The sequence below is a fragment of the Tympanuchus pallidicinctus genome, unplaced genomic scaffold, assembly GCF_026119805.1.
Source record: "Tympanuchus pallidicinctus isolate F22 unplaced genomic scaffold, pur_lepc_1.0 scaffold2, whole genome shotgun sequence".
Lineage (NCBI taxonomy): Eukaryota > Metazoa > Chordata > Aves > Galliformes > Phasianidae > Tympanuchus > Tympanuchus pallidicinctus.
The window spans coordinates 54,128,575-54,147,586 of NW_026294721.1; the positions used below are offsets into that span (position 1 = coordinate 54,128,575).

At 36.1% G+C, this 19,012-nt stretch overlaps 1 protein-coding gene across 5 annotated transcripts in view; it reads right to left on the bottom strand.

Moving 5' to 3' along the window:
* CCSER1 (coiled-coil serine rich protein 1) overlaps window positions 1-19,012 on the bottom strand; it is a 617,512-nt gene that overhangs the window by 482,917 nt on the left and 115,583 nt on the right. For all 5 annotated transcript variants that reach the window (XM_052681483.1, XM_052681485.1, XM_052681486.1 and 2 more), the window contains exon 4: window positions 11,563-11,656. In XM_052681483.1, the coding sequence (XP_052537443.1) occupies window positions 11,563-11,656 (94 nt within the window). The remainder of the gene's footprint in view (window positions 1-11,562; window positions 11,657-19,012) is intronic.

A 19,012-nucleotide genomic window follows, 5' to 3' on the forward strand; every position in this document is an offset into this window, starting at 1 on the left:
TAGGTGAGAAAAAAATTGCTCAAGTCAGGAAGATCTTCAACAGATTAATTATACTGCCCAGGGTTTTGACAATCAGGAAAATCACAATCTTTATAAAAAAGAGAATTTCACCACCACCATTTATCAAGATTTCTCAGGCCTTGGTGCCTCTGTGGATGTCGTGACATTTGCAAAGATAACCACTTCAATCTTCATTTATAAAAAAAAAAATAAATAGATGAACTATGTTTGCAGGGCTGTAAATATTCAGACAGAAAAGAAAGAATGAGGACATTAACCTTCTGAACAGGAAAGGATTACATTCATTTCCTGTCTGTTTTCTGTTCTATTTCTCACCCTTACAGATTCAGCAGTTATACGAAAGAAAAGTCACAATTCCTAAGAGGTTTTGGTTATTTTTCAGGTGTTTTTCAGTTTGTTTTTTGAGGACTTCATAGAAGAAAAATTGAACATGTAAAACACTGACGCATCCCAGTCAAATGCCTTTGTTATGTCCTGTCTGCCACATACATCCACGCTTCTTCCAGACTAGGCACTGTGCCAAAGCTTCACCCAGAGCATTTTCATGGCCCATCATTTAGTAACTGGAGACTTTTGGTCTTTGACATCACCTCCATTATCCTTTGGCCACCAGTTTGCAACTCTGTGTATGCCTGTTCATGGCTTCTGTCATTAATTTAAATCTCCTTTTTCACTGAGGCAGGCAATCTCAAATCCCACACACCCTTGTGCTAAGCACTACAATAATTTTCAGCCTATTTTGGGGGTCTATCTGAACAGCAGCTTAAGTGATCTTAAAACAATACTTGTCACCAAAATTAATTACCATCCTCTTTTCCTCACTATGCAATACATTGCATGCAGGAATATGCTCATTTTTGGACAGACCTAAAAGCATTTCAGTTTTGCCATTGCTAACAGTGAAAAAACACACTTCTCACATTGCAAGAATCAAGATTTCAGTTACACAACTACCAGACTATGTTCTTTGAAGGAGGCAAATCTTCACTGGCAAACATCTTTTCACAGTTCAGCACGTGGTTCAACAATTCTTTAAATACTTAACTGGTATATTCATTGTTCAGTGGAAAAAAAAAACTAAGTGATGCAAACACCCAGAGATTCATTGTATCATGTTTGCCACTCATAGATCCAACATAATGCATGGTAACTGTCCTGCAATAGAGAACTTGTTGCTCTTTCTCAAAACTGTGTTCTGAGCGAATAGTCTCAACTGCAACCACTCTTTCCTTCAAATCTTAACTGGAAATCAAAAATCTATCTTAAAAATATTACATTACAGAAACAGAAAAAACAACAATTCACCAGGAATAACAATATTATTACTATTACTAGTTAGTAGACTTCATGAATGCATTGTCTTTCATGGAAGCAATTGGAATGATGGCAAAGAGTTGCTTTGACAAACTCTTTTTAAGGATGTAGATTGCAGTAAGATTCTCAAGTAAAAAATTTGAAATTGAGTGTGAATAAGTGAAGCAAAGGGAGCTGGGATTTATTCACTTAGGAATTTATTTTTTTTTTTTAATTTTTTTTTTTAGTAAGCTTAAGGTACAGAACACAAAAATCAAAAAAGGCCTCCAAGGTTATCTTCCCAAACTCACCTCAAATTGTTCTCTTGTCTAAAAGAGACACATGATTTGCTCCTTAGAACAATATTATGCAAAATTAGCTGAGCTATACAGTTAGAAAGTGCAAGCTTCTTCAGAAAGTCTTGAAGATCAAAACATTCTCACAAAGCCTCTGTACCACGGACCAAACTCCAAAGCCTTTTATACCTACTGAGCCTCCTAAAGCTGAAACTAGGCTGCAGCAAATCTTAAAGGTTAGCTACCTGCATGGCACTCACTTGTGAATTCTTCCCTTCTCAAAAGAAGTTGTAGGTAAAAACAGAAATAAAAATTGATAAAAATCCAAACACTATCAAACGTCTGCTTTCACAAGGGCAAAGACGACATGACATGCTGTCTCATGATGAAGAGACACGGGTAAAAGACAGACAGAATCAACTAACATTTTCAAAAATTACTGCAGATATGACTCAATCTTTCAGTAATGGCAGATGGTAAGTACAACTTCTGAAAGATTTATAAAGAAATGCTTTCATTTGTTTTTTAGCCTAGACTCCAGTTGATAAGTGTGCTATTTCAGTATCTTTTGCTCCTGTTATAAAAAGCTTGTGTTTTGCTATGGCATTTCTTTAGCAGAAGGAAAGACAAAAATGACACAATTAACAGGGGGGTTGGAGATTCAATGATCCTTGAGGTCCCTTCGAACCCTGGCCATTCTGTGATACTGTGAAGTAGCAAACATGCTAACACTGTGCTAATGTCTGCTTCACTTCCTGGAACGAAGCATGAAAAAGAACAAAATTTAACTGGTCTCTAAAGATAGCATGAAATAGTTATTAATGTAACTTCATCCCAACAGTATCTGAGTAGCTCTTATCTCAAATCACTGCTCAGGGGCATCATTTAGCAGAGGGTTATTAGAGTTAAGGTAGTATGGTTAGGTCATGGTTGGACTCAATGATCTTTAAGGTCTTTTCCAACCTGAGTGATTCTGTGATTTTACTGTGAATACTGGGAGTACTACTTGAGATACACTACATGTAAATTAAATGACCAGCCCAAGGTAACTGTTGCAGTGCAAGTGGAAAACGTTTATCAAAAACCTTAAGCTGGCTCAAGAATGCCAGACCCAAGTTTGAAGTATTACAGTACCCTTCCTTTTCATACCTATAAGTGAAGCATTAAGGATCCAAGAAACAAATAGTTAAAACATAAAAATCATCCCTCACAATTTCTAGGAACAGTCTCAGCCTGATCTTTAAGTAGGAAAGCTGCTGAATAGGTACGGAGTTCACAGCTTTTTCACAGTTGAATTATGGCCATTCTGCAGAATAATTTTGAGTTCATAATTGTTATGCCCAGTCTCTAAATTTTGGTTATATTCACATCCACCCCCCCAAAAAAAATATGCAAGGAAACAGCATGCGCCTCTCTTAAGTTCTCATCACATTTTCATTTTGGCAAAAGAGCCATTCTAGATCTTTGCAAACTTGCAAAGCAGGACAGAGAAACAGCACTTAGCATACTGCATACACAGTGCCAAGTAAAAATGTAGAATTGCTATAAATAACACAAGATGCTTTGATTTGTCATAACACTTAATATTGCATTTATTTTCTGCCTGCAGATACTGTTTAAGAAGATGTTTCATCTCAATGTAAGTATAAAAATCAAAGAAATGAAAGAAGGTAGTATGCCTAATTTAATTACCATCCTGGTTCTTTCAATCAATGATGGCTGAGCATACCAATATAAACAAGGATTTGTAACTAAATGTCACACTATAATTACAAAAGAGCAGGAAATTGACATACAGATTCTAATTCTAATTGCTTCATGATAACCATGCAAATGCATCTCACTCAAAGGACTCCTTCACAACTCTGGAGGTCAGGACTGTGATCTTTAGCCTTTATTGTCTATTTGTGGTGCAAAAAGTTCATGGCATTTATATTATTGGTTTGATTTCTGTGATGCTGGTCTTCTAACTGCTTCATTTAAGTGAACAGGATTTACAAGTACATATCATTAATAAAATTTCCATCAGTTAGAAAGCAACTTAACTTACACTCACCATTTGAAAATATCCTTCATTTGCCCCTCTTCACACACACAAAAAAAAGAAAAAAGAACTAAAAGTACTATTTACTCAGGATGCTGAATATTTCCCAGGACCCACTAACAGTGCTCAGCACAGGCCAGTTATCCATAATACCTCAGGCACAATTTAAATACATTCTGAGGGAGGGACAGCTAGACGCCTACGCTTATATGCCTCGTGTTACTTGTAAACAAGGTGCAAAAGTGGATTTGCAAATCCATATTTCACATAAAACATTTTAAACTGATAGTTGCTTAATGCTGTAGTTTTTTTCTTAATTAAAATTGAATGATACTACTCCATTCATTTACATAAATAACAGAACCTAAACAAGAATCTCAACTCAGCATTATTTTTCATAACACAGATCAGGGCATTCTGGAATGATGGTAAACACAGACCTTATCTCAGTCTACAATTTCTGTCTAGTTTCACTCCAATTTAATATTAATTTATTCTCTAGTGCTTTTTTCTACCTCTCCTTACTATCAGTAACTTCGGCTTTAAGACTCCTAATAACACTATTAGCCACAGCCACGCAGTGGTTATTTTTGACTCGCAAAAGTATGCCCTTGTCATAATACTACCTACTCTCCCAACCGTAAAATTCACAAAAATGTGAGCAGAGCACCTACATGTGCACTGTTCTTCCAGACACTGAAGCCACTAAGCTAAACAGTCTGAGAAACACATTCTATCAGAGACGCAGAAGTCTTTGTTACTTGCTTGTCTGACACAGTGTTATAGTAGGAGGTTTGTTCCTCCTGCCCTCTTCCCCCACCACCTCCTCCCTCTTCACTCAACTCCCTTCTTCAGCTTGGCCTTGCACACAAGACCTTTTGCACAGGAAGGCAATGAACAACAGTACTGATAATAAATAGTCTTGTTAAGACAGATTAATGACCAAAAATCTAATTAAAAAAAAAATAAAAATACTTGGCTCATTTTACACACTGAGAGGTATCTTGTTGCCTGTGATACACCCATGAAAAAATGCATACATTCAAATTACCACAACATGTATACTACATATCATATTACCACAACATACCACAAATAGAGTTAAGACCTTTTTTCCTCATTTTTATTTTAAACACTACAAAATCTTCTTTCCTTAAATAGTCAAAGAATGAATTACGTAAACACTCCATCAGATTCTTGGAGCTAGTAACTTCTCTTCAGGAGCAGTATATTTGCTTCCCCAGAAATCTTAGGAAAAACATCCAAGTGGTAGTCGCTCCTTTTGAGGTGCTGCAGTGGCACCAGGAACCAGCTAACATGACAGCAGATGTGACAGAGCCAGAGCTGGCTGGCCATGCTCTCTTCCATAGAGAACAACAATGAATTCAGGCAACAGCTTACAGTCAGCCATCACCTGGTTGAGGGTTAGCCCCAAAGTCATGCTGCAGCTGCCATACTCAAGGCAGAATTCACAGCTTTTCCTGTCAGTTTCAGTGAACCTCAACTGGTCCACTGCAGCTGAGCTAGCAGTCAGGGTTTTACAGCCCAAACAGTAGGATTTTTAAACACAGCATGTTTTCTATTCTCTTACTACATTTAGAATATATTTCACGTTTCAAAAACAAGCACTTTTTGTTTTGTTTTTTAGAGTTTACAGTTTTTAACTATGTCTGCTAATGACCCACTACCAGCATGGAGTTTTTCTGTACTTTTTAATAGCATCTTTATTTCTCCCACTGTTTGTTAATTTAAAAAAAAAAAAAAAAAAAAAAAAAAGCACAGAGATTGCATTTTGGCTTAAGCAACCCTACTCTCCATGAAAATTAATAAAAATAATTAGTACATTTAATAGACACAGAAGGAGCTCCAACCAACCACAGAATTTCCACACAGCTTGTTCATCACATTCAGAATAACTCAGCAACTACCTAATTAATATCACTGGGTCATTACACCAGCACTAAGATTTGGCTGGGTACTGCCAGAAATTGGCCTGCAGGCTACCTAGAATGAAAGGAAATACCATAAAAATTCATTTTCCACAAAACAAGCACACTGCACGTTTGTTAAGGAAGTTGCAAATAAATAATTATGTTATTAATAGATGACAATCTGATATGCTGTAATTTGACATCTAACCTTAATGTTTCACTCAAATGCATTTAAAAAAAAAAAATCAAAATGTTGTTTTTACCTTATTTTTAGAAGTCTGCAAAACTGATACAGTAATCTGTCAAATTCATAACAAATACATATATACGATTATTTTTTCTTATGAGAAAGAATGTTTATGTTATGATAGAGTATTCCAGCCCAACACTCTATGGTTTGGATCTTACTAGTGTATCCAGAGAAGAGCTATCTAACAGGAGCATATGGCAAAGGTAGAATCATTTGGTCCTAATTATCTCACTGATACGTCCCTTGTCCCATACATAACTTCCAATTCTAAAGCACCATGTAACATCATTACACTTTATACATGAAGAATGTCTACTTAATTTTGTTCAAGTTTTATCGGGTCTATAGGAACATGTGCTGTATGAGAGAAATTTCTACGTTAGATTTACAAACTCGTGCGTTACAGTTATATTAACAGAAAAATACACCAAGAATCCTCCTTTCTGCATATCCACTAGTAGAAGTTGTTTTGTTTTTGAAGAGCTGAAAAATATTCAAATCAACGCTGAAGCATACTTTCATACTCCCTTGTTAATTTAATTCTTCCAGTAAGACAAATAATATCGTTTCAGAAATATGTTAGGGATGACGTAGCAATGCTTTTAATGTACATTGGATCACTGCTTTACAGATGAGGCCAAAGTACTAAATTTATGGCTAAAGCTCTGACTGAAGACAAATCTCTTCCCAAAACTACACTGAACTGCATTTTTCAAAACTATTCAGCAAGCATTCAGGTAGCAATGTGATGGATGCAGCAGGCCAGCCTGGATGCACAGCTAATCAATACTGCACTCTGCAACAGACACTGTGTGCTTCAGAGCCCAAAGCAGAGGTGAGCATGCATGTACACCCAGTACCACCAGCTCTTACTAACATCAGCTGGGCTGCTCACTGTACATCCCAGGTATGCACAAATGTCTTTGTGAGAGGAAAAAAAAAAAAAATGAAGCAGGACCACTTTGATGACATGTATGGCAGATAGTGAAAATAATCACACGTGACCCTAATTGGCTATGCATTTTTACGTTATTGTAAAAGGTAGCTATTTATTGCTATATACTAGTAGCTATTAAAACAACAGAGCAAGACAACAAAATATTTGTTTTCTCAATAAGCTATGCACAACATAAGCACACCTCATCCACTTATATGTGTGCCTACCACATTAATGGATTCTCCACTGCTTGTATCACTGAAGATAAAGGTCTTCATTATATATTTGATTAATCAATACCTTGGAATCATATAAATCATGTTTCAACAGGGAAAACAAAAATGAGTAAGGTTAAAATACTGCTGTCATTTTCTATAAGCAGGTCAGTTTCCCGCTATAGAAACCACTAACTTAATTATTTTACAACAGGAAATCCACACTGCAGCATATTTTAAAAGGCTAGTTTACTCAGTGTAATAAAAAAGCCCCCTCAAGGCTCATCACGTATGTCATACTATGTTTACTTTTAAGCATTCCAGCTAAAGAACAGTATGAGAAAACCTCAGTGAATCAAGCTGATTAATATTCTGCATTTGTAAGGAGTGGTGCTCTCAATTCACCAAGTATACATAAATGTTATTTTATTAAATTTCAAAGCAATTGTTAGGTGGGATAATAAAATGGAGCCATTTTATAATTGTCTCCATTTTATAATCTCTTTCGCAGCAATGTAGGCTTAAAAACAGAAGTGAAAGCAATAAATTAATACACACTAAAGGAGAGAAGGTCACAAATGAGGGATTGCAGAGCTGCAAGGCCATGGTAAGTCCTGCAGAACACAGAACTTCACATTCAAGGTAGAAGCATTTGTATCAGGTTTGCAAATCCTCAGACAGAATGGCTGGGGCTGCAAGAGATCTTAAAGGTCATCCAGTTCCAAACTCTTGCTGTGGGCAGAGTTGCCAGCCACTAAATCAGGCTGTCTAGGGCCCCATCCAACCTGACCTTGAACATCTCCAAGGATGTTACATTAAAAAGTTAAGGAATCTTTTATTTATTTATTTCAATTTCTAGTACTAATCACAGTTCATAGTGCCTTCCTGCAGGAATTGTATTTCATGAAGATAGTCTGGAAGGGCAACCAGAGAACAAACAAGAACACAAAAATTTATCTGGGGAAAAGAATATTTTCTATTATTTCTAAAAGAAAAAAAAAACACGGGGGGGAAACACAAAAATCTCTCTTTTTCTACTTTTTAATTCATACATAGCTTTGCTTTACAGAGCAATGTTCCCTATCCTGCCAATTAGTATCTCCTCTTTTAAAATGCATTCCTTAGTACAAATTTCTCCCAGAAATTCTTGCAACAGCATTTCATTTTCTACTCAAAAACAGTCACCAAAATTAAGATCAATAAATCATAGCTGTTTCATTAAACTATCAACTCACTGTCAACTTCAGCAGAAAAATCAAAGACATATCTCACCCTAACAACTACTCTTCCTTTCAATAACAGCAGGTAAAAAAACCAGAAGCAATTGTGAATCACTGTTTAACTAACACGTCTTTAAAAACTTGGACCTTCTAATGACAGTTAAGAGTCAATTTGCCATTAAACAAAAGATCACATTTACCAAATGTAGCATTACACTTGAGAATTGTTCAATGTTTCAATGTTACAGCTAGCTGCATACAGCCTTCTAACCAAGGAACATTTTTGTTATTTTATTCAAGATGTGATGCTTCTACCCGTACAGTTTGCCATCTTACAGATTATTTTAGGCTCTTGAAGAATAGAAACTTACCTGATTCATAAGCTATCTCTCAGTAAGAGAAGGAACTGAACTCTTTTTCCAATTACATCTCATCATATTTCAACATATTTGTTAAATTACCAAGCTGAACTTCTCTTGGAACATTTCCCATTAAAGTAATTCCCGGCAGATTTTCTCATAAGGAGCCAAAGTGTAGCAATGGGGCACAAGTAAATCGTAATAAAACTAAGACCTATGGCCCTAACCTAATAAATGCTATGATCAGAATCATTATGTAGAGCATAATAGGATTTTTATTGCATTACATTCACAGTAGCATTGTTAAGTTAGGTTTCAGAAAGACAATGAAGTTAATATTACCATGCAAAAAACAGCATTTTTTTTTAATGTTCATGACACATTTTTATACTAATCAAAGCTCCTATTTTGATAAGAGAAAAAAATTATATGCAGTAACTTCCACCTGACCACAACTACAGTGCAACACTCATGGGAATGTCAAACATACACACCCTTTTACATAGGGGAGGAACTTAATGAACTTGTTATCAACATAAACACGTATTGCTAAAAAAAACTGTTTAAATACATTAGGCTTATATAATGTAGGGCTGAAACCTATATATCTTGGGCATTATCTGCCAGCAGAGAAAAAGAGGTTCACAGGTTTGTATGTATGTCTGGGATTGTCTTCAACAATTTTTGCTGAAGCAACCCATAGACTAATAATCAAGCCCATTGCCTTAAGGAAGCTTTTACAAGTCCAACAAATCAACTAATATCAAATACCACGTAAATCATCGACTCCTGTTTTCAGATGGCGTATATACTCAAAGAGTTAAAATAGCTCTGGATAACGAGCTGAGAGTAGAAAGACTACTTATCATATCACATCTCCACTGGAATTACTTCTTCATCAAGAATGTCAAGCATTATTATCTTAGCTTTTCCAGAAGCTGCTACAAATCTTTTATAATAATGCAATGGACGTAACTATTCTGTCACCATTAATTCAGAGCTTCATAAATACGAGGGCTGCCCTGAATGCAATGCCACCTATGCTATTATATTGGCTACAGCATCTGAGGTCAGTTAGTAGTACGGCAATAGAGAATGAATCTTTCAAACAACATTCCCTTACATTTTGTTGCCATGTGACAAACTGCAGTAGAGGGGCAGACTGATATAATGATGTCTGACATGGAAGTGCAGAGGTAGCAAAGGAATGGAATTTAAGTAATCCATGTAGAAAAAATGGCAACCATTACTATTTATCAATGCTTGCTGAATATTTATGGAAAAGAAACAGTGGATGCAAGCACAGTGGATGTTGTGCTTCAGCAGTGGTGACAGTGACAGTGAATAACATGCTATACTCCAGATGGTCATGTAGATTTTTATGAGCATGGAGTGTGAGTTCTTGTTTATTGTTGGTAAAAAAAAAAACAAAAAACCATAGCTAACAGTAATGACTATGTTCAAAAATAGCATTTTGTAAATGAGAATTTGCTCTATCAAATATTTATGTTGTTCTTTCTATCTGCTGTAGACTCCATAGAAATAAATAGGAGGCATTACTTTTGAAGCAACGAATGTATGCGAAGTAACAAAATACAAACAAGGCAAAGCACATGATAGAGAATATTATTTATGGGAAATGGTTCCTCCAGTTAATTTGTCCACAGTGGGCCCAGGAAATAATCACGTTTAAGCATTATGATTTCTTGTAAAAAGGTTGCTTTTGTTTTTTTTCTGTTTTCAATTCATGTTTCTTCACCCATGTGTTCGCTTTCTATAACCCCATAGTAGCATTACTCACTCCTGGTTAAAATGACCTTTGTTTGAGTTAGTTTTATCCTCAAACTTTTTAGCTCTCACTTATTTAGGAAACAAATTATTCAGGATCACAAAAACTACTTTTACAGCCCTCTATACTACTCTTCTTTTTACCAAATACAATGAGACAGTTGTCTTTCCCTTTAAATAGATATGCAAAAACAGGCTTGCAATGGCACAACACAGTGGCTAAATACAAACAACACAGAATTATCACACAGAGAAAAATGGAAACAAGAGCATAATTCAATCAGCAATGATATGTCTATAATAATTTCCTGCATAAATTTGCAGCAAAGGAGGGACCAGAACTGAAGACATTGCACACCTGCAGGAATAACTGTCAGAAACTTCTCTTCCACCTGAGTCTGCATAAAAGTACAGTATGGATATATACATTTGTGGATGGAGAAAAAAGGGTTTAGAAAATAGCAAGTGAAAGCAAGAGTCACTGTAATAATGTCATTGTCATGTCACCGTTGTAGGAAGCATCACAACAGAGTACAAACTCAGAGCTCTACATTGTGATCAAGTATAAATCTCACATGTTTTATGCTCATTGAGTCTTTTTGTGTTACCTGGACTTACCTGCTTATGGAAAAAGGAAGGCAAGATTCCCTACTGCAAGTGCCCTGATTTACCAAGAGTTTGGGTAAACCTGTTCTACAATTCTTCTGAGCACATGGACAGTTCACCACCGCTATTGCTATTAATCAATGCAGTGCACGAAAGCAATCATGTTACACTCACACCTCAAGTCAAGGCCTGCTTGTCTGAAGCATGTTATTCCAGCAGGCACGAAATCAAGTTACAATTGCATCAGCAGTCTTTTTGTTTGTTTGTTTTGCAACTGTCTGGTGGCAGAAGTCACTGTAAATATCTGGAAAACTACATGAGTCTGCCTTTGGTGCTGTGCAGTTACAAGAAATTTTTACAGGTACAGAAGATTTCCATTTAATAATTGACCACATGAAGGCAAAAAGCAAAGCTGAAGAGTACCTTTCCATCAAATGGCACAGGTATTTACAAATCAAACTAATAAATGCATACCCGCTCCTACCTTTCTAAGGAAATTATTCTTTATTATTTCCAAGTAATTGTACTGAACACATTTCCATATTCCGTATTCCTAGAATAATAATATCTCTTTGAAGATATCCAATATTTCTCTGTCTTACCAGTACGATGGTGATGTTGTTCTTCTACGAACTCCAAATCAAGCATTAGGTCATCTTCATCTAACTCACAGGAACCCAAGTTATTCAAAACATCCTAATAAAAACAAAACAAATAAGCAAAAGCATTTAAACAGTTGAGTCTAAATCTCTTCCACACAATCAAACCTGGAAAATAAGTTTAAGAATTTGCTATATTAAATTTTTCTATTTATATTTGACTAGAGAGAAGACAGTATAAAACACTTGGCCAAACAGAAATGTATTTGGCACTATTCTCTGTTTTTCAGGATCTTGAATATCTGAAGAGGGAAAAACTAACAGAACGAAACACAGAAGAAAGCAGAACACAAAATTATCAGTAGCTGTTTCTCATTAAATTTTGGAATTCTAATCAGTATCTGCTCTTACTAGTATTATCTGAACAGAGATCTAAAGTTCTGTTTCTCGAAGGCATAAAGAGACACAAGTATAGGATTACCTGAAAATCCAGGTATGATCAATCAATTCAGTAATTTTGAAATATCTGTGTGTACAATAAAGTCTTATAGTAACAGAGAAGAAAGCCTGACTATGTGGTGTGGCTCCTTGGGTCCCCGGGCTCTTTTTGTGATTTACTGTGTTTGCAATCATCTGAGGCAATAATTTTCTCTAGTCCCTCTCCAGACTATCGAAAAGGAGAAGAGGCTATTATTTTCTCCAGTCTCTATCAGATAATCTGATGTTTAGGAAAGGGATGAAAACAAGTTATCATCTTACATTTTCCTCCCATTAATGTTTTCATTCTATGGTCAAGAATCTATAATTAGTATGATATGATTAAAAGGAAAAGGTTTTGAAGTAAGGGAAATTAGTACAATCACATAACGCCAGGTACATCTACAGCATTTCTTCTGACATGACATTCATGATTTTCTCCACAGTCACAAACGTCTAAACTAAGATAAGACCTGCATTCTGCAGCTAGCATTTTGTTTCAAAATCTAGAAGTGATACCAGAACCAGCATGATTCTTCAGCCATTCACAGAGGAAAACACACATTGGACTTGTCCACAATACACTGGCACCACACACATCCCTTATGTTCCCCGTTCTAATCTAAAACAAACACTGATTTTCAGCACGTAAAAGATCAGGTGATTGTTTCAATGCACCAAGCTGCTTTAGGGGGCTAGAGATCCCTACAGATATCTGCTGTAGGGAAAGCAAAGAAATGTAACAGCATTACACCACAAACTAGCAAAAGCCCTTTATGACTTCAGTTCCAACCATACTTCTTCATATTCTAATTATTTCAAGTATTTCCCAACCCCAACAAATGTCAGTTCCTATTCACACTCAAAGCTTATTACATTTATTCAACTCTTTTGAGTAATAATGTCTTTAAATTCTGTTTTCCGCTCTTTCAAAAACAACATATAGGCAACACAAGGACCTTTTGCATCATTTCCCTTGCTTTCCACTAGCATGAAAACACCTCTTCTGAAATGCAGAACCCATTGTAAACGCTCTTCTTATAGTTACAGATACCAAGCACAGAAAGTAACAACTGTCAAGTGTAGAAATCTCCCAACAACAAACAAGCAGTGCTCCATGCATCACCTGACTGTTACAGTTGCATCTAACACAGAACATCTTATTCTTTTTATCGGAGAGCTGCTGGCAAGCCGCCTTCATAGAAACTATTATCTTCAAGCCAACAAAATGCAGACTTTCAATAACCAAATTACTTATTACAGTCCAGTACACAAGCATAGTAATTACACAGAATACAGGATACAGATGCATTTTGTCAGGTTATGGTACCCAATACCTACACTGACACACACCTTTCTAGTCTGGATTTAAGTTAGCTTATAACAAAGCCAAAGTAAAAATAGTTTAATTAAAATTAAAAAAAAGTTTCTCTGTATTAAACCGAAGCAGAACAACACGCACTGCTCAATGTTACAGATAGCCTAAAACTTAAGTATCTTCTAAATCACTGTTGAGGCTTGTGTAGTACTGAAGACTGAAAATATCATTTAGGGTTAATGTGATAGTACCCAAATACTTTACAAAACAGAAGCAGCAAGGCACTACTAGATTTTGTTTTCTGTTCTCAGAGACATGACTGAAGTACCTCTAGTCCAACTAATTTTTTCAGAAGGAGAATCAATGGTTATCCATATAAACAAGCAGAAGAACTTCTTTACAGTAAGGGCGACGGAGCACTGGAACCGTTTTCCCAGAAAGACTATGGAGTCTCCTTGTGGAGATATTCAAGACTCATCTAGACACCTACCTGTGACCTATGGGAGGGAACATGCTTTAGGAGGCAGCTTGGACTCCATCTCTGGAGGTCCCTCCCAAATCTTGAAATTCTGCGATTATCTCAAGTTAAGAACAGATAAATGTAAAGAAACAGCATCTAAACAATGGAAGAACTTATTGTTCACTTACTTTAAACATACTAGTCAGTCAAAATAATTTATACTCCGAGAATGTACAACTTAACTCATTTCTATGTTGTTTTATACATAAAAGCATTCCACTGAAAAAGTCCAGAAAAACAAACCCTGCAATTTTAAACATCTAAAAGCTTTTCATGTCAGTACTGATAAACAGCAAAAAAGATGAAATATACAGGCTTGTTCCTTAGCATTATTTTATATATTATAGTCAACCAAATTAATCCATATTGTTAGCAACATTAAACATTCTTTGATCTTCTCCGTAACAATAGTAATGAGCATGGTCTCATGCTAATTGAGTATATATATGCTACACCTTTGCCTCATCTTCTAAGCTGAAGCAACTCCACCAGGTGAGATGAACTAAGATTAAAAGGTTTGTACTCCTTTACACGTACAAATGAACACTTGACAGAGGGAGTTTCTCTAGCTGAAATGAGATGTGTCTATTCTGACAGATCAGCAGCCTATTTCTTCTCCTTATCCACCACCAAGGAAGAATACTGACTTGCAAACAGTTGCTCCACAGATACAGACTCAGGAATGCATAAAAGCACATCCAAGAAGAGGCGCATTAATTTGCTTCCCAGATCTCTCCTAACACTAATATTTTTCTGAAAACATGTACGTTCATAATAAAACAAAAATACTTCAAGATTGGTCTGCCCAAAGCCACAGAACGGCTGAGATACGTCTTCCACTCCTTTGCTTCCTTGCTAGGTACCATTATTCCCCACATCTCCTTTGTTGCTATGACAATTAGTAACAATTGTAATTTCTTTTAGAACTTATTACCTCTTGACCCTCTTTTCATTCTCCCACTACTGCTACTACAGTCTTTGAAGATTAACATAATTAAATAACAAAAAAAAGAAGGATAGAAAAAATAGAGGTTAAGTCTTTAACGTTCACAGTGAATAGCTTAAAGGCATTATCAAAAAGAAAAAGAAACACTTCCATCAGGGTCCCAAGGCAATGTCTATTGTGTATTTATGGTGATATATCATTTATTTATTCCTGGAAGTAAATTGTTTAGTGAAAGCAGCTCTGCAGCAAAAATCTCTTGACTTTCTAATAGTCCGTTTATAAGCCTTGAAACCCATTTCCTACTTTTGTGTCTCTTTCCCACTTGACTTTTAGCACCATTTTGCCTTTAAAGTGCATCAGAAATTTAACGTGATGGCATTTTTTTCTTCCAACTTACTAAACTATTTCTCATACTGCAACACCTGTTCCTCTGCAGCAGCACAGTTAACTACAACTCAGGGGAATATTCAGTGGTATATTTCATAATTTTTAGTAACAATTTTTGTATTAAAGATTTTAGCAACAATAAAACTTATCAACTATTTTTTTTCATCCAAATGCTATGTATCTTATTCAAATCACTGGCATCGGCGATATTCAGTTTAGGAATATAACCTCAGAATACTTTTACTATAAAAGACATGCAGTGACTCATGCTGATATATCACAGAAAAAGCTGAAACGTAACAATGGGATAGAAATACAGGTTTTGCCAGGATTGTATGTTTAGTCAGCATCACTGAAAGGGACCTTTCTTTCAATCTTGAGTTCCCTCCCTACTTGTTTTTCTCTTCCTAGCTTCCCTTCTTGTAATCACTACAAGGAAATTTAACATGCAGTATATGAATTCTCTATCCTTTTCCAGAATAGTCAAGTACTTCAATACTTTTTGCCCTGTTGGAGCTCAGAGTCTACAACTTCCAGGAAGATTGAAAGCTGCAATAAATAAGAACAGCCATGGCAATAAGTACATACGAAGTGCCCAAGGTAACTAAACTCACATCTACTGTTAATAAAACATCAACAAAAAAGATAACATTTTATTCATGAAGCCCCTTTTACGATGGTCTAGCATTATTATTCCAAGTAACCAATTTGTACACCTAGTAAACTTATTGCTTATGGAATTATACTATGATAATTTAAAAAGTTACTACCCACGTATTCAAAAATGACAATAAAACATACAAATGAATATGAAAATACAGAAACGTATATTATTTTATCAAGCAATAATAAATCGACCTATCAAGATCATGTAAATTTTACAATATGCATAAGCAAGACAGAAAATCCATGTAAAACTGAGCTTCAGCAACTAGTGTTGGAAACCAAGATGAACAACTGGTTTTAGGTGACAAATTGGCCCATTTTAAACATCCCAAAACCAACAGAGGTAAATAAAAGATGCATTTCTTTATGTTCGCACACATTTTTGTTTTTGTCTTCCCTGCATCTAAACACAGTAGACAAAGGTTCTCTGTCATTAGCAGCATCTTTGGAGAGTTTTATGCACTATTCTATAATTTTATTGTAATTAGCATGCAGTCCCTATTCAATATCATGTTCAATGGCTTGTATTTCTTTTCGTTTTTTATGCTGGCATCTTGAGGGAGCTCGGCACTGACATATTTTTGTGATTGAGCAAAGGAATGCAGGCTGCTTCCTGACCAGTACTTTCATATCTCTACCCACAGGTTGGTACTGGGACCAGGCCTTTTCCCGTGTTTTCAGGTTACTGTTACACAAGTGAGAGATTTCCATTCTATTACAGTATAATGACATTGCAACAAAATCTTGACCATTGCTTAGAAATAGCTTAAGATCTGTGAAGTCAAGGCCCAGTAAGCAATTCAATGAAGAAACAAGACTGAAGCATCCACACGTTTTAAATTACACTGTTCATTGTTACTTGTCAGCCATAATGACTGATGTTGGCATTCAGAAAAGTCAATGAAAGCTAATTGGGGTTATACGCTCATTGATGTCACCTTACTATCATGAGCTCGAATACACAGAGTACATTTTAATCATCGATGTTGCTTTTGCAGATGTAATCCTGAAGAAAAACTATCAAACTGAGACCTATGCTCAGCAAACACGCTAAAGAACTGGTATTTTTCCCAGAGCACATTTTGCCATGGCCCTTCCTCTAGTGTGTGACTGAGCAAAATCCTCACTGCTGTCAGAATTCCAATCAAGTGCATGAGCTTTGTTCACAGGAGTCCCATTCTGAAATACTTATCAACAGCAGCTTCATTTTACACAGATGCATTCTTTCCTTAAGAAACTCTAAATCCATTTTGCTGCCAACTTTAGACCATAAGGAAAGCCCTAAAATCCAGAGGAATCATTTTTAAAAGCAGTGATCATGTAGGGAATCACTGACATTTCAAAAATAGCTTACAACTACAATAAATTAAAAATAATAATTTTTCTGAATCATCTTCCTCTGTGCTGTTACTCTTACCCATTTTCTGTACAAAGTTTTTCACATCTTATTCCGTTTTGTTTTATTTCAAAGTATAAGGGCTTAGTACTCAAATCTCCCAACTGAAATGAGGCACAGCAAAAGAGTTAATCAAATTCCTCTTTGAAAGAAAAATAGCCTGGTATTATATGCATAGTAGCATACTAGTATTTAACATTATAGATTCCTTTTCTTCCCTCTGTAGAAATATATGTGGAGGGCTATTTGAGATCAATGTTTTTGAAAGAGCACAAAGAAAACTCACTCTAGGGAGAGTAATTTGATTCTGTTCTAAGAACACGTGTATGACAATTCACCTGTATCTATCAGAGTCACTGCATATCTGATGCTGGAAAACATCAGAATTAAATACTTAATTCAAGCCTCAAATGATTTCTAGAGACTGCCAAAAGATAGTATTTCATCAAAATTGTACTCTGCAAAGAAGCCTGGCATACAATCAGCATAAAAATGAAAACTCTGAGATATACTCAAGGAAAAAGAAAGACCTTGAGCTATTTAAAGTAATGTTAACTCCTAGAACTGTACCTGAATAATTCATGGACATAATGAAGTATTTCCCCTTCTGCACTCTCCCACATACATCAAAGAGAAAATGAAAGTACGTGAAATCCAGCAAACACAATCTTTGCCAACAATATAAAAATCTCTGTATCAAGTGTAAAGCCTCTGCATGCTTTTCATATACCAGCAGCAGCTTAAAAGAGCTGTATTTGTCTGAATAGCACCACCCAAAAAGCATGTTATTCTTTAGTCACATACACAGGAAACATCAGAAAGGTAGAAAAAACATCTTGTACCATTTGCTAAGAACATTTTCTGCAGCTAGCGTGGAAATTCATTTATATTATAAATTAACGTGCCCCGAAGACCTGAAGACCAAAGATTATCAGAGGAGGCAACTGTTCAACTGTAGAGCTCAGATCCATCATACTACTCTTCAAAATATTTTTGCACGTGTATTTTTAGCTATGCAAGGAAAGCACACTATTTTCCATCCTATCCTTATTTCTGTCCTTTTAATTCTCTCTGCACTAAATTGACGCCTGCAACGATGCTCCTTTTGCCTGAACAATTACAAATAATGGACTCTTTTAATGTCTCAGTTTACACTCACCCACACAGGGTTCATTTTGCTGCAATACGATCTGCTTACTGAAACCACAGAGGAGTAACACAACACAGAGCCACTGCTGGCAGCTGGAGTTGACAGCGCTGCTGTTAGGCCGTACAATGTGGTGTCAATCAGGATCAGCCCACTGAGGGAACTGGCACTTGTCTTCCAAAGTCCATGGGAAAAAGCATTAGAGCAAGAAATATGTATATATACACAACACCAACATTCTTTCTCCTGTGTTAATCAATTTTCCTGTCACTAGAACAGCACATATAGGGATGATACTTCATAGAGAACTTCGACACCCAGGGATGACCAGTACCTTCCTCACCCTCCTACCGCAGGCTGGCAGCTTCTCTCCTGCATAACATACTTGGAGAGACTAGCAGCCCACGCAAATACATTTTCTGTTCTTTGGTCATCCACATGCTACAACTCTGTGGAGGATAATATGCAGACAAGAGCCAAAGATAGGACATGAAACCAGAGCAAGCCCTGGCTCCAAAAATTAAGATTGCCTATGATCTTAATCATAAATGAGAAACATACATGATCCCCACCCTTAATCTTGGGGAGGAGGTTGA